Below are 20000 nucleotides of genomic sequence, written 5' to 3' on the forward strand. Positions count from 1 at the left end.
GGACTCAATCGAGTCGAATCTGTCTACTCTATAGTTGACTCGTCTTACAGGACTGTCGATTTCACAAGGACAAAATACAGGAAGGATAATTTATGGGAGATGGTAGGAAATTAGTGACGATTTGACTTGAATCTATGAATATACCCAATAGGATCAACTCATCTTAGAGAATGGTGATTCGCAAGACACTTAGAAAAAAAAGGCTGATGTTCTGTGTAACTTGTTCCAAATGTTCAATTGTGGACATAACGTGGAAAAAATACAGCAAGAAGCATGAGGTGATGGTAGAAAATTTGGATGATTCGAGTCGAAGTGTGTGCGTCTTAGGAAATGATGATTTTGTACAAGTAAAGGTAGAAGGGGAGGGCAAGAAACTTTGAGTGGAATTGTGTCACTTTCAGAGGAGTGGCCTTGCGGCAGTTGGCTGCAGGACAATGAGATGAAATGGTGGGCAGTGTTGATGTTTCGACTCATATCGTGGTCTTTTGTGGACTGGAGTTAGTGGATCTGTTCATTGTTGTTGTACTTAAATGTTATAGTCTGCGACTCGCTTTAGCTGGAAGGAAAGATTGCAGACGATCGATTTAAGGTTCTTGGGCGTGGTCATTCTTTTCATTTACCGTTTACAGGACTACGTGTACAAATTGAAATGAACAACATATTATCAGCAACAGTAGAAAGAAAGATAAGTCTACGGGGCAAATAGTTGTTTTATTGTCAACCTTTCATTGAAGTGAACAAGGCAAGTTTTTCGTTTCGTTTTAACTGTATGTCCGGATCTTCACTACCGGTACTTATTAACGAACGAGACAAGTGTGTGTTTTATCCTTTGCCCAACCTTCCATTGGTTGTTATTGTCAGACGTCTCTGCCAGGAGGAGTTTCATTTTCTAAATGTGTCAGGGAATCGAATGCCAGCAAGACGACTCAAATGAAAGCAACATGATTTGACTCGACAAGCACCGTCTCTTGCTCTCTTGCTGTATTTTTTTCTTAGTGTCGGGCGAATCAACTGCCAGCAAAACGACTCAATTGAGAGTGGAGTTGAATCATCAACATTTACAAGCAGCCTCTCTCCCTTTTCTTGATGTATTTTTGCCAAGTGTCTCGCAGATTGACTGCCAGCAAGACAACCTGCCCAAAAAGTACATGTCGAGTCATCACCATGTTGTAAGCCCCGCTGGTTCTTGCAAATCGACTTTAACTTACGGTAGTCGAATCGTCAAGTCAAAGGACAAATCGACTCAGTTTGGGTACATGTATATTGTACATGTATGAAAAATCAGATGGTAACTTAACTATAAAAACATTCTAAAAATCTACAATATCTGCTTTGATGGCTGTTTAAATTAAAGCACAAGTGCCCCAAGCTCAGACTGTCCTCTCTGTTTGGTTTTTGATTGCAAAGTGACCCCAGGGATGGGACATTTGACTTTGACCAAAGAAGTCTGGTATCAATTCAGATGCGGCTAGTCTGTCACTAAAGGCTTTCTGAAAGTCAAACTTCAGTTGGAGAAAGGTATGAAGTTTTTATTTATTTTCATCGCCATAATCCAGTTCTTAAATACAGGCGCCCGAAGCTCAGTGTGACCATGGCAGACAAAAATATAAGGATTTCTATGGAATTCCGATAAAAAGCTTAAGAAGATAATTATATGAAAAAAATAATCTCCTGTGTGGTTTTTTTCCAGATCCAAAGTGATTTGATTTGAGCCATTTTTCAATTTCTGGGTTGTCAACGGTTATATAAAATCCTACGGCTGGAGACTAACTTCTCAGGAGCCACCAATTTGAAGTCAAATATTCTGGATAAAATGTTCCACGGTCCCAATTCCACTCAGAATCAATTGACAAAGATTGAACTTTCATCTCAACCCACCATCAACGCGATAGCAGTCCTGTGAGCAACGTCTGAGTGAGGCGGGGAATATTGCAACTAAACAGCTTTCGAAGGCGGTGCTTTATCACAAGAGTGGCCACCGCTTCGACCGTTGAGAACAAACTGACCCTTAACGGGGTGACAGACCGTAGTTTGTCAACCGCAAATTCTTCATTCCGCTGGGTCTCCCGAGATGACTGCATTTGACTCCAGCAACAATACATGTTCATTGTGTGAACAGTTTTACGCAAAATACCATTGAATGGCCATGCTAGAACGAAACAACTTAAGCAATGACAGACTTAACGCTACGGTCACCTTATTTCAAATTCAACCTACCACAGAACATTCTGAGGGGTTAATGTTTGGTTTACAGACATTTGTCATACAGCGTACACGGATTGGATTTCGCCCTTCAATGATATCATAACTTAGCTCATCCTCTGATTGTTGTATATACCCACCGATGATATGCTGCCCACACAAGTTCTTCAAGAGGATCAAACAGAACAGCTGAAATACCAGCGTGGTCTCGTCCACCGCTAAAAGCGCTTCTAATTTCTTGATATTCTTCTATCACAACACTCCCGCCATGATCGAGTTCCATCTTTCAAAACAAACACTGGTAAGCGGCTGCTCCACAAAAGTACTCTTTGACTAGCCTTTCATGACATAATATATTGTTTTTTGTGCTACCGCTGAGTCTTCTTAGGAGCCTGTGATACACCTTCCCGCGAAAAGAAAAAGAACAATGAACAATGGAACCAAGAAAGATCTATTTGTGACACGACCTTTTTATTTAATCGCTTTTCTGTCTTGAGGCGGGTCTTCTGGTGAGTTGATTTTATCAATTTTTCTCTAAAATTATTAAGATGGCAAGGATCATTCTGATAAGTTTACGCAATTTCTTCGACAACAGTTTAATTAAGTTCACCCATTGAAGGCCAAAATCGATGTAAACGGAGCAGAACTACTGCAATCCAATCTCCGTGCGATGGTCTTAATTTTTCATTCGTGGCCTATGCTTGCCGTAAATTAACTGCAGAATACCCTACCACTAATGTGTACTTGTTGGCTCATCGTTTGAAAAAAACGAAGCATTTAACAACATTTACCATTAATTAATGTGCAAATAATTAAAATGGCCGGGTATTCTCCGGTATTCTGCAGTTTAGATAAAATGGAGTCCTAAATTTTAATAGATAGCTAATTTGTTTGTGTAACCAATGTAATCAATCATTTAATCGGGTGTTTAACCATCCCGAGAGGCCAATTTGATCGTTTTCTTAAAGCAATACGTTCCTTAGACTTAGGGGAGGGGAAGGGGTGTGGTTATGAAGAGACAGTGGAAAGGGAACCATAGGTGATCTAAATGGATATGAAAGGAAAGGGCATTTATGAAGTGTCTAGTCTTCTATAATAGCTAGGATAATTGGAGACTCTGTAAAACTGAAATCAACAAAGTAATGCAAATCAAATCAAGTTTTTTGAGTAGAGGGAAAAACCTGAGTACCCGGATAAAAACTCTTGTAGCAGAGTAGAGAACCAAGAAACTCGACCCACATACAATGCTGAGTACTGGGAATTGCACCTGGGCCACATTGGTGGGAGGCTAGTGCTATGACAGACAACACCTGCTCAAGTTTACCTTAGATACAGCATGATTTAAAGCCTCTGTAGCCACAGGATCGATGCTCCCATTATGAGAACATCCCAACAGGCTTAAAACCGGACAGGGTCACTCCAGTTCTGTTGACGGTGAGACCCACCTCACCTTCTCATGTGCCAATAAGCGTCTTAAAGTTGATGCTCCTGCAGTTGAAGATTTGGACATGGATGTGTTAGCTGGAACACCATTCATGATTGGTGATGATGTCTCAGTTTGTTCTGCTAAAAGGGACATTCTGGTCCAGGGTTCTGAAGTTATTCTTTACAATTTGCAGTTCAGTGCCACCTCTCATGCCCATCCAGTTCATCACAGCCATTCTTACAGTCTGTGCTCGTCATCGCCTTCCACCACTGTCTTTCCAGGTAACTTTCTTGAAATGGCCATACAAACCCTTCTTAAGCACCTTAGCCACAAAGCCCATACTGATGCACCATCCATCCAATTAATCTCCTAAGGCTTCACAGCTCTGGCCTGAGCCTCATTACCAAAGCTGTGGCCAACAAAGTTTGCTTAGTCAACAGTACCAACATACTGCGAACTACATGTATCCGCCGCCTTGAAGAACTCTTTTAAGTGCATCTCATGTGCTGGAGCGATGCAAAGTCTTGCGTCGCCCCACGTTGGACCTTCCTCATCAAAAACCCTTCTGGGGGATTCCAACTCATTACTGCCTTTGCCAATGTCGTCAATACAGCATAATAAAGTTGGATCTTCCTTGGTGTTGTCACCCCATTTCGCAGCATCAGAGTGTACACAAGATCAGATAATTATGGACATGCCTGGCCCCGAGATGGCATTAGTTCTAACTGAAAATGAATGTGTCGGGTCTTAAGCGTCCATATGCAACAAAGCTTGCTGGTGATCTTTATTGTGGGAGTGACGCTAATGAGGAGCTCATTTTCAACTGGTCCAGCATACTCAGCTGTTCCTCCTGAGTCTGTCAAAGGTCTATGTCGAGGCTGCTGCCTAAGAAAACTTTAAAGGGGCCCTCAGAGCTAAACGCTGAGAACTTAGGAGCCCAACATATGAAGTGAAAGGTGTTGCTGTGAAAAATTAAGGCGCCCAGAGCTATTCTTTGGGAGCCCCAGGCTACCGGGCTCCTGTTAGGCAACAGCCTTGGTCTATGTCCCTTCATCAGCACCTACATGTACAAGGTCCTTAGCCGTGTGCTACCCCATTGCTCCCAACTCATAGCCCCGCTTGAGTCTTCCCTAGCCAACCTGCAATCCCATGACATACTGAAATGGGATGATAACCTTTACCAAAAATTTGCCTATACACAAGAAGCCCTTAAATCAGACAAGTTCATTGTTCTCCCATGCCCATCCGACCAACTTTGGATCATGACTGATGGTTCCACCATTGAGAACATGACCTTGGTCATTCTGTGAAGTCGAAGCACTGAGTACCGGTATCCTAGCTGCGGTCAAGCAGTTAAGTCCGTTCGTTACCCAGGCAAAACACTACTCATGTGCCGTGACCAACAGCCAACCTTGTGTCCAGGGTGTCAACAAGCTTTCCCAAGGAGAGGTTTCTGCCAGCCCTCATGTGACCTCCTTACCACTGTCAGCAGATAGCAGGTGAGTCTCCAATATCTTGCAGGGAATGTCAATTTACCTCTGAACTTTGTCAGCCGAAATGCTCCTGACTGCAATGCACCCCATTGCCAAATCTCCTCCTTCATTCATGAAACTGAGAGTTCCACTGTGCGCAGCATGTCTGTCCAAGATATCTTAGACCATGGTAAGCACCCACCCTTTACCAGCAGGCCCATGTCATTCAGCATCCAAAACGAGTGCCCTGATTTATGTCTTGTTTCTGAAACAAGCCACCCGTTCATCTAAGAAACTAACCAACATCAAACATGTCAAGCGCTACCTAAACATCGTGTCTCTTTCTTAAGATGGCCTGCTAGTCGTCTAGGGCCAACAACCACTGTTGCCCCCATTGAATTGATTGTGGCACCACATCCTGTTACTTATCGCTCTGCACATTAATTAAACTAGACCACTCTTCCAATCACTAGCTTCAATGGTGTTACAGTGCAACTTCTTTGCCCTGGATATGAATACTGCCATAACTCGTGTGTCAGATTTCTGCCACACCTGCGTATCACACCTAAAGTCGTTGGGGTGTCATTTGCCACTGACTTTATCAAGCACTGCCATCAAAATTACATGTAACTCATCCTGCCTCTGAGAGAATGTGCAGCCTCCTACACAGGGTCTTGCATATTGCCTAATGAAAAGAGCGACACTCTTTGTGATGCCCTTGCTTAACTTGTTGTGGGCCTGCACCCCTTGCATGGTTCTAACGCAGTGAAAACCAATGGGTTTGGTTTTTGTCTAGGTAAAACCACCTGAGCAACACAGGTCGGTCAGGTTAAAAACATCAAAAAAATCCAGCTCCTAAAAGGCTGTACTGTAACTACTCAAAATAGAACTCTTACGCCAAGAGCCTGGTGGAGGTCCTGTTGTTGAGCTGAGCTGAGCCATTAGGGAGCTTAAGCTCGCACGTTTTTAAGACGTGGATGGCAACCAGGAGTGAGCTATTTTCACTTTTAACTTGCCTTCACACAATCACATTCACATTGCTGGGTATCTTTTCTCCATTAGAGATGAGTAGTATAAAAAGCTGGGAAACAACACGGTCAGAGCACGCAAAATGTTCTCTTCCGGTTGCCGTCCGTGTCTCAAAAACATGCGCACTTAAAAGCTCCTTATTACAACAGCCTGGTTGAACTCACGAATTAAGAGCCAAGGCCTCTACGCCTGCAAGCTTTGGACACAACACAACCAGTCAGATACAGGTATCGGCTCATTGGTGAACAACAATGAGCAGATCCCCTTATCTGATACAAAACCCTGCAATGAAAAGGCCAAAGGGGACAAACCTCATTAAATTCCTTGACCCCTCTACAAGTTGGAGACCTTGTATTTGTGAAGTATGACCATGATAAGTTCTGAGCATGCGACCGGTACATCATTGTCTGCATTGATGGAGAGTGGTGCTTCATCAAGAAATTCACTGGTTTTCAACTCCACACAACTTCATACAAAGATAAGCTAGCCAAGTGTTATGGTGTACCCCCTACTGTCCCACCTGTGGAGGACTTGTCAGTTTTCCCTGCTTATGACGACGACCATGGCATGACCATTCCACCTGAGCTTCTCTACCCACACAGTCCAGACCCATCTGACTCCTCTCCATGTTCAGATGAATACCCACACGTCATTACTCCAAATGAAACAATCCCCAACATCCTCCAGCTTCCACACCTACTTCCACACTTCTGAGATCATCTGACTCTCTCCAATCACTGAACGACAGGGATTGTCTCAGAACCAAGACCTCAGCGCACCCACAGTCCACCAAAGTACTGCACCTGCTAGACTATGTCCTAGAGTAGTTAATCTAGACTATGTGAATCAGGATCCGTGAGTCCCCTACTTCATACAGATGGACCTGGTGATATTCCTAAGATACATTTCCTTTATTAGAATTCTATCACATTAGTTCCACTTTTATTGTTAACTGAAAAAGAAGAGGTTGCACTAGCGGTCGTTGTTAGCCACACTTGCGTATTACGTGTGTTGTAGTTCATCATGTCTCATTCGGCAGCAATGCTGTTGTAACCAAGTTGTTGTCGAAATTAAATTGTTACAGTTCGCTATTCACAGGTCATCTTGTCCTCATTACTGGTGCTTGAAGGGTTGGTGGCCATCCAATCTGGACTTCACCCTGATCATCAAATGTTCATTGTCGGATCTTTAATTTTTTTGTATATCTTGCATTTTGGGTAGAATTTTCATTCTCTATTTAGCCAATGACCATTGCCACTGTGTTCCTGCCATATGGTTGAGCTGTCAATAACTCATGGTAAAGTTATCCACATTGAGTTGCATTGTGTTACCCACACATTTTGGTAACCCTGTGAATCTGTCATCTGTCATAAATCTGATTAACAGAAATTATAATAATACCTTTGTTAACCAGCAGTTTTAACAGCTTGGCATTTTGCATTTTGAATACCTTTTGTTTTCTACATGTAATACTGCATCATTCATCATGCATCATACATGTATGTTTGTTCAAACAGGAAGAGAACAAAATGTCTACAGAATTAGCATTACCAGGACAGGTCAACTTGGGTATACCAAGATGGGATCAGTCAACTTTCTGGGGAAGATTTAAACACTTCTTTGCGATAACAGACTGGAGGAAAGCTCTTTACACTAACAAGGAGCTTGATGAAGCAAAAGAACTTGTGGAGACTTATGAGTGAGTTTATCACTTGCCTTCTCAATATTGTTACTTTTCACTTAGAATTATGTTCAGTACTATACATGTAACCTAAACCAATAATTCACCAGAATGCATACATGTACCTTCTAAGAGGTCTTACATTCAAACCCCAGATGCATTCTAAACCAGGGTCATAATCTCTACGAAAAGAGGAACAATCATGCATCATGGCATGCATCTTAAATAATAATTTAATTAAGGCACTGTTTAGACTAGGTACCTGTGCCTGGTCTAGAATTCAGGGCACAGATTGAACCAGTCTAGATGAATTAGATTGAACTCAATGACTAGAATGTATCTTTAATTGCACTCTCTCCCATTTTACCGAAATACACGAAATATCCCACATCCATTTCCTCCTTCAGAGAAAAAACAAAGTCAAGTAAGCAGATAATAACAAACAACCAGCTCAGAGAGAATCAAGTCTTTTAGTCTCTTTGGTATTTCTCTTGTCCAAACCAGTCATGGAGACTTCTCAAGTATGGTATCCTCCATACCCAGCTTCAAACAGCCTTCCTCCCCCTCTCGCATTACGGTATCTCCTGATCAGCAAGGATATCTTCAACTTCCATCTCTTGAGGTACAGTGTACCAGTTCCTTTTCCTGCAAAGCTCCACTGAGTTGTGGAGAGCTTCACGTACACGTGTACTATTTCTCTTATACTACATCCCTTCAGGCGATTCAGTTCGGACACTATTGCCACACTATTGTCAATCAGTTCATATAAGGTTGACTCTCAAGGGCATGGTCCACTTGTTTGTTTGCTGCTGTTTTAGAAGACCTTTGTTAGCTGCCACCAAGCAGCATTTTTTCCCACATTACAGGTTCTTTCAGCACATTCTTCCATCTTGACCTTTCTGTGTCCGTGACACTAACGGTTGCCCGATTGTCTGGGCAAGCAAAGTACATCTGTGGTTAAGTAAAACAACTCTTTAGACAGGCAATCAGAATTTTTCTTCAACTAATGTTTTGCGAAACGATTTGATTTGCAACGAAGTAGTCAATGCAAACATGGAGAGGGGTTTGACGGGTAGGGGGCTAACCACTATGCTTTAGATAATGTTTAGTAGTTACCAGGTACCTGACTTTGTGTGATGGATGACTTTTAATGGGAACATAGGTTTTGAGTGAGTGATTAAGCCATTGACTCCCAGGGGTTCCCCATTGACAAGAAAAAAAAATCGTCTGGCGTTAGACAGAGTAAAATACTAAGTCTGGCCGGTTTAGGCCAGTTTGGACGTCAAAGGGTTAAATTTATAGTATATTCAAAACAACAAAATTCTTTGCTCTTATTTGCAATGTTTGTCTCACTAGACAAGGAAAAACATCCAGGGTGACTGTTGATGAACTTTGGCATGCAAAGCATCTGGTCGACTCTGCATTTCATCCTGATACTGGGGAGCGAATGAACTTCATGGGCCGTATGTCCTTTCAGGTCCCCGGGGGTATGGCAATAACAGGAGCAATGCTTCAATGGTACAGGTCTGTAGCATGAGCATGTCTTTCCTTTAACACTTGTGCATTTAAAGAATGTTTAAAATGCTCTTGGCAACAGAGAAAGGCATTACTAAACGACCAAGCCACTTTTTTCTTTTTTCTTGTAAATTGGTTAATTGCTGGCTTAAAATCACTTTAAAACTGAAACAGTCTAGTCTAGAGAACATCCATATACTGTAAAACAAGTGACCAATGTCATTCTCCTGAGGGTCCTTGTAGCTTGATGAGTAGATTTTCTTGTTTTTGGAAGAGTGTGGGATCGTTTACACTGTAAATGCTCTTTTTTGTTTTATGTAAATTTGGTATTTCTTATCCAGTTGGGACATGTTGGGAAAAAGTTGTGGATTTTAAGATTCAGGCTTCCCCAATTTGCAACCATCCAGGATGATTAGAGATAATTACCTACATGTAATGTAGTGTAGATTTTTCAAGTTTTCAGTTTTCTGAAACATCTATATGTAGGTTGGTCATGAAACTGTGAAATCCTCAATTGTAGAGGTTTTTGCAAAAATAATTATTATTAAATTAGCCTATTAAGCTCCTGACATTTCTCTTTTACCAGGACTGTTCCAGCAGTAGTGTTTTGGCAATGGATCAACCAGTCATTCAATGCTTTAGTCAACTATACCAACAGAAATGCTAAATCAACTATCACTGGGAAGTGAGTGTTAAATAAAATTATATACATGTAATATAAAAACAGACTACAGTACTGCCCATTTTCCATAATATGTCTTGTAACTTGCCTTGTTATGGAATGCAGAACAGCAAAATTAATACACAAGTCATCTGGAAGTCCAACTCTATCATTAAACCTTTTACTCTGCTTTTCATAAATCTATACAATGTGTGGTTCCAGAAAATATCCATACCCCCACCACGGAAGATCATTGGAAATTCCGAAGAGGAGGGAGGGTTAAAGAGCAGCAATTTCCAAGGGGTAGGGGGGTTTCGTGGGAAACTACTTTTCCAAAAGGTCATGAACCACGTACAAAACATGAAAGCAACATACAATCGATCTGAAGCACAAAAACATACTTACATACGTTCTTTTAAAACAAAAGTCAGACCTCCTGGCCATTGAGATAAAGTTAACATTATTAGCTTCAATCTACAAATTAAACATTTAAAATGGCGGTCTCAACTGCCCAGACTTCCAGCTTTGTATCGTTTACTTCCGCCCAACACTTCCATTCACTTGAGTATCGCTTTTCGCTACCTTCACATACAGTAAACACATTTTTGATAGGATTCATGTTTTATTGGGGGTAGTAACTCATAGAAAATGCAATGAGATGCAAGTTCCCAACATCTCAATGCTTGCGTGTACAACATTTTCTTTTTTTGTGGGTGGCATTTAGACCACGGACAGGAACCGGAAGTCAAATTTTCTCTTCTTTGAGTAAAAGATCACGGCCTTGGAAGTTTTTGAAGTTTTAAGTTTTTGCAGTATCTGTATTATTGACGGCTGTTGAAGTACTTTCGTTGGACCTTCAGAAGGCCTGGCTACCTGGCTAGTAAATCGTGACGACGTTCACGAAACGTTTGTTACTTAAGTCTTGAAGAAAATATACAATTCTTGAGTTACATTGTATCAGGGAAATGAGGACTTACAGTCAAGCGGCTGGTATTTTTTACATGCCACAGGTGACAGGTCGTTGTTTTACCAATACAGAAAATATCCTAAACATTCATAAAAGCTAACCCTACGCTAATTAGACCTAAACAAAGGTTTTTAGGTCTAAGGTTAGCTTTAAAGAATGTTTGGGATACTTTCTGTATTTGTAAACCAATGACCTGTGGCCTGTAAAAAATATCTGCTGCACAGTCAAGTGACTGTGCATAAAAACTACCAGTATGCAGTGGTCATTATTTTACATGTACAAGTAATTCCATCATTATCACATAAAGGTAATTTTTATATTGTTTTGGCGAAACGTTTCCAAAATAATGGTAATGTAATTTGTAGGTCCCCAAAATGTCCAAAGGAGATGATTTATGAACATTTTCATGTCACTTTATTTTTCAGACAGATTGGGATCGCTTATGTATCAGCAACGTCAAGCGCAGTGGCTGTTTCAGTGGGTTTGAATACTCTTGTGAAGGTGAGAGGGATAGTCAACACTCACATACATGTGTATTATATAAGGCCATATTAAAAGGAAGATTTTGAGATGCAAAAAAATTAATGGCCCCATTAGCATGAAATAAAATAATATAGTTTAAAACACAACCTCTCTCCTTTAACTTCTGACAGAAAAAAGAGAAGAAAAAGAGCTTGGTAAAAAAGTACCTCCTGCTTAATATAAGGCAGTCTCAGTGTATTGTTGTACTATTGACTAAAGATTTCATGCGTGCATGGTCACCAAACCTGTGCGTTGAAGGGGAAGGTGTCCAAAGGTAAGTCTCTCGGCCCCCTCAATGTTCTCGAGAGGACCTCTTTAACATTAAACTACACCCTCGGTCATAGCTTTTTTTAATTTTATTACATTAATGTAACAATTTTGTAAGTTGTGATATACATACATGTACATGTTGGTGTGATGCCTTGTGAGCTTTACCAACTTAATAGAGGTGAAGGTGAAGGTGAAGTCAACCGCAGAGAACTTTGATAATGTCATTTATTTTCTCCTGATAATATTTTGTAGATGTGCAGTTTGAGACATTTTTTCCTTGTTTCTATGCAAGGATCTTTGTATGGAATTCCTTTTTTGAAGAGCTGAATGTGATAACTGACTTCCAGTTCCTTTATAAACAATAATAATATTTATTATTTTTCTTCAGACTGCTCCTCCTCTTTTAGCTCGTTGGGTTCCTTTCATTGCAGTTGCAGCAGCTAACTGTGTTAATATTCCCCTCACAAGACAGAGGTAAGTTAAATGTAGAAAAGTACAGTTTTTTTCAGCATGGAATACTGAACACTGACATGTCAATTACCGGCAAAAATAATTACCAGAAGCTATCCATTTTCTGTTTTAAGGTAATAATTACACCGTCCTTATGGCAGTTTTTTTTTTGTAGGCTTTCTTTAGTACAAGTCCCTCTTTAGTTTCTCCAACCCTTCCCTGCCCTGTTGTTTTCAATGAAGCTGGACTGCATTACCAGCTCAGCTGTGGTTGGCACCATATTTTGCAGCTCACATTAGAACTTGCCACTTTCAGCTGCATGTTGGAGGGTTTGTTGGTGCCACCCAACTCCATTGCTCATTTTGTTCATGGTGTGTTGCTGGCACCCTCATTTTGTTACATGGCAAGACCTGTGTGTCAGTGCCGCCCCCATACAGTCACTCACAGGGCGTGTTACTGCCACCCTTTCTTGTGTCAGGGTGCACCCAATAACTGTAATCCCTTTTACTGCCAAAGCCTGTGTAGTCCTACTACAGTTTACATACATGTATTGCTTGTTAACAAGCATACACCTCTTTTCTTTGTATTTCACTTTCCCCAGTTCAAATAATTATATGAAAATTTCACATTTCCTGTATCACTGATTGATTCTAAGTAAGAAATTCATGTGCAAAATGTTGATGTTATGGGAAAAATATTTCCTTTCTTCTAAATTTGGTGTTCTGAATTGGCCACATTTCATTAGTAACTTGTTATAACCACTCAAATAGATATATGTAATACATACACTGTACAATATGAGCGGCAGATCTGTATCACATTTACATTGGACAGAGTAAAATACCAAGTCTGGCCAGTTCAGGCCCGTTTGAGAGTCAAAGGCTTATTAAGTTGCATTCATTTTGTTGACCACGATTTGTAACCTGAAGCCTCTTTACTTACAACTGTCACGTTTTAAAATGATTGTCACGTTCAGTTTTTTGTAATTAATGATAAACATTATTGATGCCGCAATAAAAATCCTATGAGGTCAGCTTGACCTTTTTTGACATTATTGTGAGCCTACACTGTGCACTGTAAAAAAAAATTGAACAGTAAGCATTCCATTTCCTTTCAATAACTATCGAGAAAGATACTCCAACAAGAATGCCATACAAATGTAGTTAGCAGGAGTACACATACAATGAAAAAAAATGAGGTATTTTTTCTGGAGTACTGTATTTAATTGAGTTTTGCATGGGTTCACATCAAAAATGTTTAACATGACCTGGACTTGCAGCAAGAACGGTTTAGGCTTTAAGAGCCAAGTTTATCCTGTATATTAAATTTTTTTTCTCTTTTTTATGAATAGAGAAATTATTGATGGTATTGTTGTGTTTGATGAAAATAATAATCCTGTGGGAAAATCGAAAAAGGCAGCTGTAAAAGGAATAACACAAGTTGTGATCTCCAGAGTTACAATGGCTGCACCAGGAATGAGTGAGTTGCTAGAAAAATTCATATTATCTTAAAATTACAACAATGTTAGTTTTTATTGCAAGTACACATGTAAGTACACTGCATTGTTCATAATACATGTACGAGTGGCTGTGTTGCACAAGGACAAATGGAAAGACGGCCTGACTTGACATAATAATTAATTTATTACACTCAGATAGTGAAGTCACAACGATTGACCATGTTAGTGAGCTGTATGCTTTAGTACAGCCTGCCAAGTTGAAAAATTTCTTTCTATGACTGGATGAAATTATAGAATGCACATTAAAATTTATGTTGACTTTTTCCACTCACATTTGGCAAGCAAACAAAATTTAACATACACTGTACCAAAGAAAAAGTCACAAAAGAAAATCTATTCTGATTCTTGTAGGATTTACATGTACTGTGCCCACTTGAAAATAAATAAAATAATAAATAAAAATACTTTTGTGATGCTGGGATTACAGGGTCACTTGTTGTTTGGTAAACATTTTATCTACTACCATTTAATTGTGATTTTTTATCTTTCAGTTGTTATACCTATTATAATGGAAAAAATAGAAAAATATCACTTTATGCAGGTTAGTATGGCTCTTTAAATGATTTTATTCAGTGGAACTTGTCATCAGTAATATTCACAAATGAAGAGATCTCAAAAACTGGCACTGACTGCAGTTCTGTCATGCAGTTCTGCATGTATGTCATGTATTGATTTAGTATACCAATAGCAATAAATAAAGTTGAAACTTGTGAAGTGAAATTGAAGTCAATTGAGCTTAATAATCTGGGCCCAGTTGTTCAAAAGCCGATTAACGGTAATCCCAGATTAAAAAATAACCAAGGAGTTTATTTCTCTACTCCTAAATGCTGTTCAATGCTGATATTCAGCAAAACTTTACATTAGAAGAAGTCAATCTTGAAAAACAAAAATCAACAAAAGAAACTTTCGCCAAAAAAGTTGAGAACATGAAACAAAAATTTACGCTAATCCTGGATTAAGGTAATCGGCTTTCGAACAACCGGGCCCTGTTGACTAAGACAGAGAAAGGTGGGATTAAGATGGTAAAGGATGAAATCGAAAGGAGGTTAGTGTGAATCAGAAGAAACAGTAATTAGAGAAGACACATGTAATGGGTTGTTTGGAGGAAGGGATGATGAGGAAGACTTTGTGGGATTTGATGCTGAAAGTGAGGAGGGATGTGATTCTGATTGTTACAGAGTCAGAGGATGTGGGTGAAGGAAACAAGTCTGAGAGTGAGGTAGATTTAGAGGTTGCTGAAGGTAGTGGACATGGTGCACGTGGTCGAGGGAATAGACAGCGGGATCAAGGTGGTTGTGGAGAAGCTGGATTGTTTTAGTGTTGAAGGACAGGATGGTAAAGGGAAGAAGAGTGGCATCAATGGAGAGGTCAAAGTGGTTGTGGAGAAGTTGGTTACTTTTTTCAATGATGATGACAAGCAATGAGGAGATGGAGGTACTTCAGAAGATAAGAGCAGTCTTTGGTAGTGAAGTGAGGTTCCTGGTTTGAAGGCTTAGGATATGAGGAAAGTGAATAGAGGGGTGAAGGTTGCGGAAAGGCTGATGCTAACTTAAGCACTTACTTTCCGTACCTTATTGTTGAAAATGGGTGGCATTTGATGATGGAGACTTGTACATGTGTAATTATTATGTTTTACGGTCTGAGTGTGAAATGAAATGAACTGGAAAAAGATTTAGTTTACAGCTTACAGGATGGTCCTGAGTTAGTAAAAGGTACTTAATATTATTTTGTTCTAACAGCGGATTAAACCAATGCATGGACCTCTTCAAATGCTTCTCTGTGGTGTGAGGTAAGTGTCATTCATAATTATTTGATTTGGAACTATTACCTATTGGACCATAAAATTATTGATTAATGGCAACCAATAATAAAAATTATTAGTTTTGTTGTTTTTCTTAAAGGTACATGTATAACTTTTTCTATTAAGCTTCAGGATGTTTCCTGCCTGTAACAGTCAAATTACCAGCTGTTTATGGACTAAGCCAGTTTTACATAATTATACATGCAGTAAATTATTACCTTCAGAGTTCTTGTTGGTCCTGGAGAATGAACTTTTGACATGCACTACAAATATTTACATGTATATATTTTAGTGATTTGCTGAAATGACTATTAATTATTTTCTTTCAAGAACCCCTTCTTCCAATGTTATTTATATGAATAGTACATGTATAATGAAATAATATTCTTCTAATTGAATCATTGAAGTGTTTTTCATGAGCTTGGTTTAGAACAATGGTCCAAAGCGTAAAGTAGGCTATGAAAAATGCCAAGCATGCAACAGTAATTGAGCTACGTGTACCAAAGTGTTCTTACATGTATTAAGATTGTGTAAAGGGTCTGTGAGTGTTGCTTAATTGATGGAAAAGGTTTGTTCATAATGTGGTAGCAATTTTTAAAGCTAATAATAATGACCCAGCTAGAAGTCCATGAAATCTGTTGTACAGTACTTGGAGGCAAAGCTTAGAGTGGCACTTTTATTTTGTTAATATAAGTGGCATTAGTTTTTGTTTCTCACTCTTTGGCTAGTTCTATAAATTAGGCTTTCTTTCTGTAAAAACTGAAGTCAAAATTCTTGATATGGTTACCGGTAGTTTACTGCAATAATGACAGTGCACATTTACAGTTGGTAAAATTATAATTATGTTATACAGATTTTTCTTTATTTCATTCAGTCTGTGTTATTTTTTTTACTGATAACATTTTGTTTGCTAATAATTTTTATAAACAATTTTTAGTTTGTGCTTTATGGTACCCGCTGCATGTTCAATTTTCCCTCAAAAATGGTAAGTACTCCATAGTTTCACAGCATTATTAGGTTTTCTTAGTAATTACTTGAATTAATTGAAGAACACTGGATAACTTTTAAACTGATGTTTTCCCTAAAGTGTTTAATTTTCTGTATTTGGCATGCCATATACATGTAAGAATCTAAATGTCAAGGACTGATTTCTTGTTTGCATACAGTCATAATAATTTTTCAAGAAAATTAACAACAATGGGGATTGAAGAAATGTGCATTTGTGAAGGCAAAATTTGTTATTGTACTTTTCTTCAGTGAAAACGTTGTTGGAGGGCCTACCCAAACCTCAACAGTTGAAAACAGACCGGCCTGTTTCTTTGGATTATTTATTTTTGCACATGATCATAAAATAATTTAGTAATATTAAGTAGATCTAAGAGTTAGGCAAGATGTAGTGGTGGGAATCGGTTGAGATTTCACATTCGATCATCAGAAATAATCAGATTGCCCCAACCGATCGATCATCGATTATAATCGGAAAAATCTACCAATAAGCATTCCACATATTATTCATCTAAATAGAAGTCAAAGTGGGCCCTTCCTTCACTTGATGAAAACCAAAATATTCCCACACTTTTGACCTGGCGTTTCCAGGATAGCGAAAGATCTCCAACTCGTCCATTTTAGCTGCCATGTTGGACTCGTCAACAACATGTAACAGAGGCATGTCTGAGAGAGGACACTGGGAATTGGGGAGAGATTGGGGAGACCGAAACAAACATTTTCAAGCCAAAACGAACAATTGTTCATCTTGGATCAGAGGTGACATTATCTTCCTCTGGTGATTTGTAAATGCATTTGAGATCTATTTCAAAACTTATTTTGGACGGTAGTGATATTACAAACGCAAAACCGTGAGCTTGTAATTTATGTTTTGGTTCAGTTGTTTACGAAATAAAAGCGGCTAAGCATGCCACATCTTTCAAATAAGCGTGAGGTATGTGAAGTGACAACACAGCGAACAGGGTACCGCCAGGTAAACACAGGCAATCTTAGATTATATCTGCTGTTGTGACTTAGAAGTTAGAGTTCATGAAAAAAGACAACTCACACAAGAGTTGACAATAGTTTTATTTGTCCCCAATAAATTTTTAATTTTTCGGCGACAATCGATTATGAAAAAAGCCAAATCGATTGTCGCGTCGCTTGAACTTTTCGATCAACTTTCGATTATAATCGATCATCGGCCCACCACTAGTGCTTACCCAGACGAAAGTTATTGTGGTGCTGCATCGGTGGGTTTATCAACTTGTTGATAATTAACCACCATAAATTGAGGTTACAAGTGCAATATGTGAGCCAGCAAGCCATGCATGCAGTTAGTGAAAGCTAACCGTTTTAAATGGGTGCTTAGACTTACATGTAAATACTGTTTATCAGTACTATTTTAAATAGTTGCAAGACTCACATGGCTTGCTGGCTCGCAGTTTTCCAAGACCCAAAGAAAGTTGAAAGCTGACGAGCGAAGGGCTCTTACGAAGGGGTTCTCACTCTAATGAATGCCTAGCATTATGCTCAAAACGCCAGAATTCAAATTTCTCTATGGGGGTCAAGTTGATAAAGCCATTTCTTTGTTAGCCATACTAAAACCCCTTTGAGCAAAGTATGGAACTAACAACCTCAACCCATGATATAACACAGCATCATTGCTCTAATTTTGTGCCATCACTGCATGCTCCCCAAAATAAAATGTCAATAAAGTAATATGATTAGTTTTTGTTGCAGCTCAATGTCAGTGGATAAACTTGAACCTGAGGCACAAGAGGCCATTAGAAAACAACACCCAGGAATTAAAGCAGTGTATTTTAATAAGGGACTTTAATCAATGTTTCAGCAATGTTGGCAAAAATAATAATGTTATTCATATGATGATTAGAATATACTAGTAATTAATTTTATGTAACCATGGAATGCCAAGTAAAGGCAACATAAAATGATGCAAATAACTTGTTTGCATAAAACTTAGTCGCCAAAAAATGTTGGGCTCGCATAAGATTAACATTTCTTGTCATGGATTGGATAATCTAATGCATGCCTTTCATTTAATAGAATCAACTGAGGATGTAAATAAGTGCCAGCATTGCACTTCTCTGACCTTACACATACAGAATTACGTGATTATTTAATATACAGTAACTTCACAAAGAGGAGGGAGATAGCAAGAAGATAGGGAAGACAATAATATTATTATGCAGATCACCTGATCTTTAACAAAATTAAAAAAAAGGCCTGAGGAATTTAATTTTCTTGACAACTTTTGAACTTTGACATTCTGAGGTAAGGTAACACATTGGAAGAATCTGCGCCATGTTCCCTAATATTTCATAGCACCAGGGAGTGATAAAAAAATTGACAGGATGGTAAAATTGAAGCCCTTGCAAAAAAATGCCACATTTTTCTTTTTTAAGTGGAAAGGCCATTTTGGGATTAATGATAATATTTAGAACTCTGGACTATGCCTGAAAATTAGTATTCTTATCTACAAAAGACAATAAATTGTTGTGAATTCTGCGTGATCTGTTGATGTTAGGAAATCTATAATCAGAGAATATATTTTTTCAGAATTTATTTTTTAAAGGGTCGAGACATTAAATCGTATCGTGTGCTATCTGCAAGGCTGTCCTAAATACAGTGTAGCTAGTAGATTGTTGCAGTATTTTAGCTGTAGTGAAGTGCTGACAACCATTCTTAAATGATATTTCTGGCGTGTATTTAGTTTCTCCAACTCGTGTTGACAAGAGGGGAATCGGCGGCCAACCAACCAGAAACTTCACAAAACAAGTGGCTCTAAACCACAGCAATGAAATTTATATCGTTGTTGGCTGCATTCAACCATTGTCATCGCTTGATGTTTCAAATTTCGTATGAAACATTGACAGAATTTTTCTTGGAACAAATGAAGCACTTTGCAGTTTTCACTATGATAGCAATGTTTTCTTGAAACCAAAATAATAATCTCATAATATGAATATGGTAACTCAGTGGTAATTGCAGAAACAGGTGATCACTTTTACAACATCCAAGATTTAGGATTGACAGTTTTTAAAGGCCTGTATGAGCTCTTCAGTCAGTTGAATTGTATTTATTTCACATTGTACCAGCCAACACCTATATTATGAACTTTCATAAAGAAGTACTCCTATGTACACACCTAATGACAATAACAGTTATAATTATTATTATTGTAAAACTGCATTAAAGATTTCCTAACTTAAAACTAAATTTAAATGGAGATATGTTTACCATTAATTACAGCATAATAATATTGTTCTAACAGTGAGTGACTTGATCACACATTGAGTTTGATAATTTGGTTACCCACCAATATTACAAGAGTACTTATTTTAATACAGCTGTGTCCTACATGTGCTTTCTGCTTTTAACAACATTTCATTCTTAATTGAGTTGTTTGCAAAATTGCAGCTGCTGCCAAAAGTAAATTCAAGTATCGATCTTGCCATCACTAAACTATCACTTATCAAC

General features: G+C 38.7%; 2 protein-coding genes across 3 annotated transcripts in view; one reads left to right on the forward strand and one right to left on the reverse strand.

Moving 5' to 3' along the window:
* The first annotated feature begins 2596 nt into the window (after positions 1 to 2596).
* The window catches only part of LOC138043461 (sideroflexin-2-like), a 17578-nt gene continuing 174 nt past the window's right edge, over positions 2597 to 20000 (forward strand). The window contains exons 1-11 of one of the 2 annotated variants that reach the window (XM_068889735.1): positions 2597 to 2711; positions 7647 to 7828; positions 9167 to 9334; positions 9912 to 10010; positions 11379 to 11454; positions 12134 to 12219; positions 13547 to 13674; positions 14206 to 14255; positions 15454 to 15503; positions 16453 to 16500; positions 18243 to 20000. The exon at positions 18243 to 20000 is cut by the window's right edge and continues 174 nt beyond it. In XM_068889735.1, the coding sequence (XP_068745836.1) occupies positions 7659 to 7828; positions 9167 to 9334; positions 9912 to 10010; positions 11379 to 11454; positions 12134 to 12219; positions 13547 to 13674; positions 14206 to 14255; positions 15454 to 15503; positions 16453 to 16500; positions 18243 to 18339 (972 nt within the window). In that variant the 5' untranslated portion in view covers positions 2597 to 2711; positions 7647 to 7658 and the 3' untranslated portion in view covers positions 18340 to 20000. Of the gene's footprint in view, positions 2712 to 3827; positions 3910 to 7646; positions 7829 to 9166; positions 9335 to 9911; positions 10011 to 11378; positions 11455 to 12133; positions 12220 to 13546; positions 13675 to 14205; positions 14256 to 15453; positions 15504 to 16452; positions 16501 to 18242 lie in introns of those variants that run through there. The other variant, XM_068889734.1, reaches the window with a different exon arrangement.
* LOC138043462 (BCL2/adenovirus E1B 19 kDa protein-interacting protein 3-like) overlaps positions 19585 to 20000 on the reverse strand; it is a 9137-nt gene continuing 8721 nt past the window's right edge. Inside the window, exon 7 of the mRNA XM_068889737.1 lies at positions 19585 to 20000. This exon is cut by the window's right edge and continues 1571 nt beyond it. The gene's annotated coding sequence lies outside the window, so the exon portion shown is untranslated.

This window comes from Montipora capricornis, chromosome 3 (assembly GCF_036669925.1).
Source record: "Montipora capricornis isolate CH-2021 chromosome 3, ASM3666992v2, whole genome shotgun sequence".
Lineage (NCBI taxonomy): Eukaryota > Metazoa > Cnidaria > Anthozoa > Scleractinia > Acroporidae > Montipora > Montipora capricornis.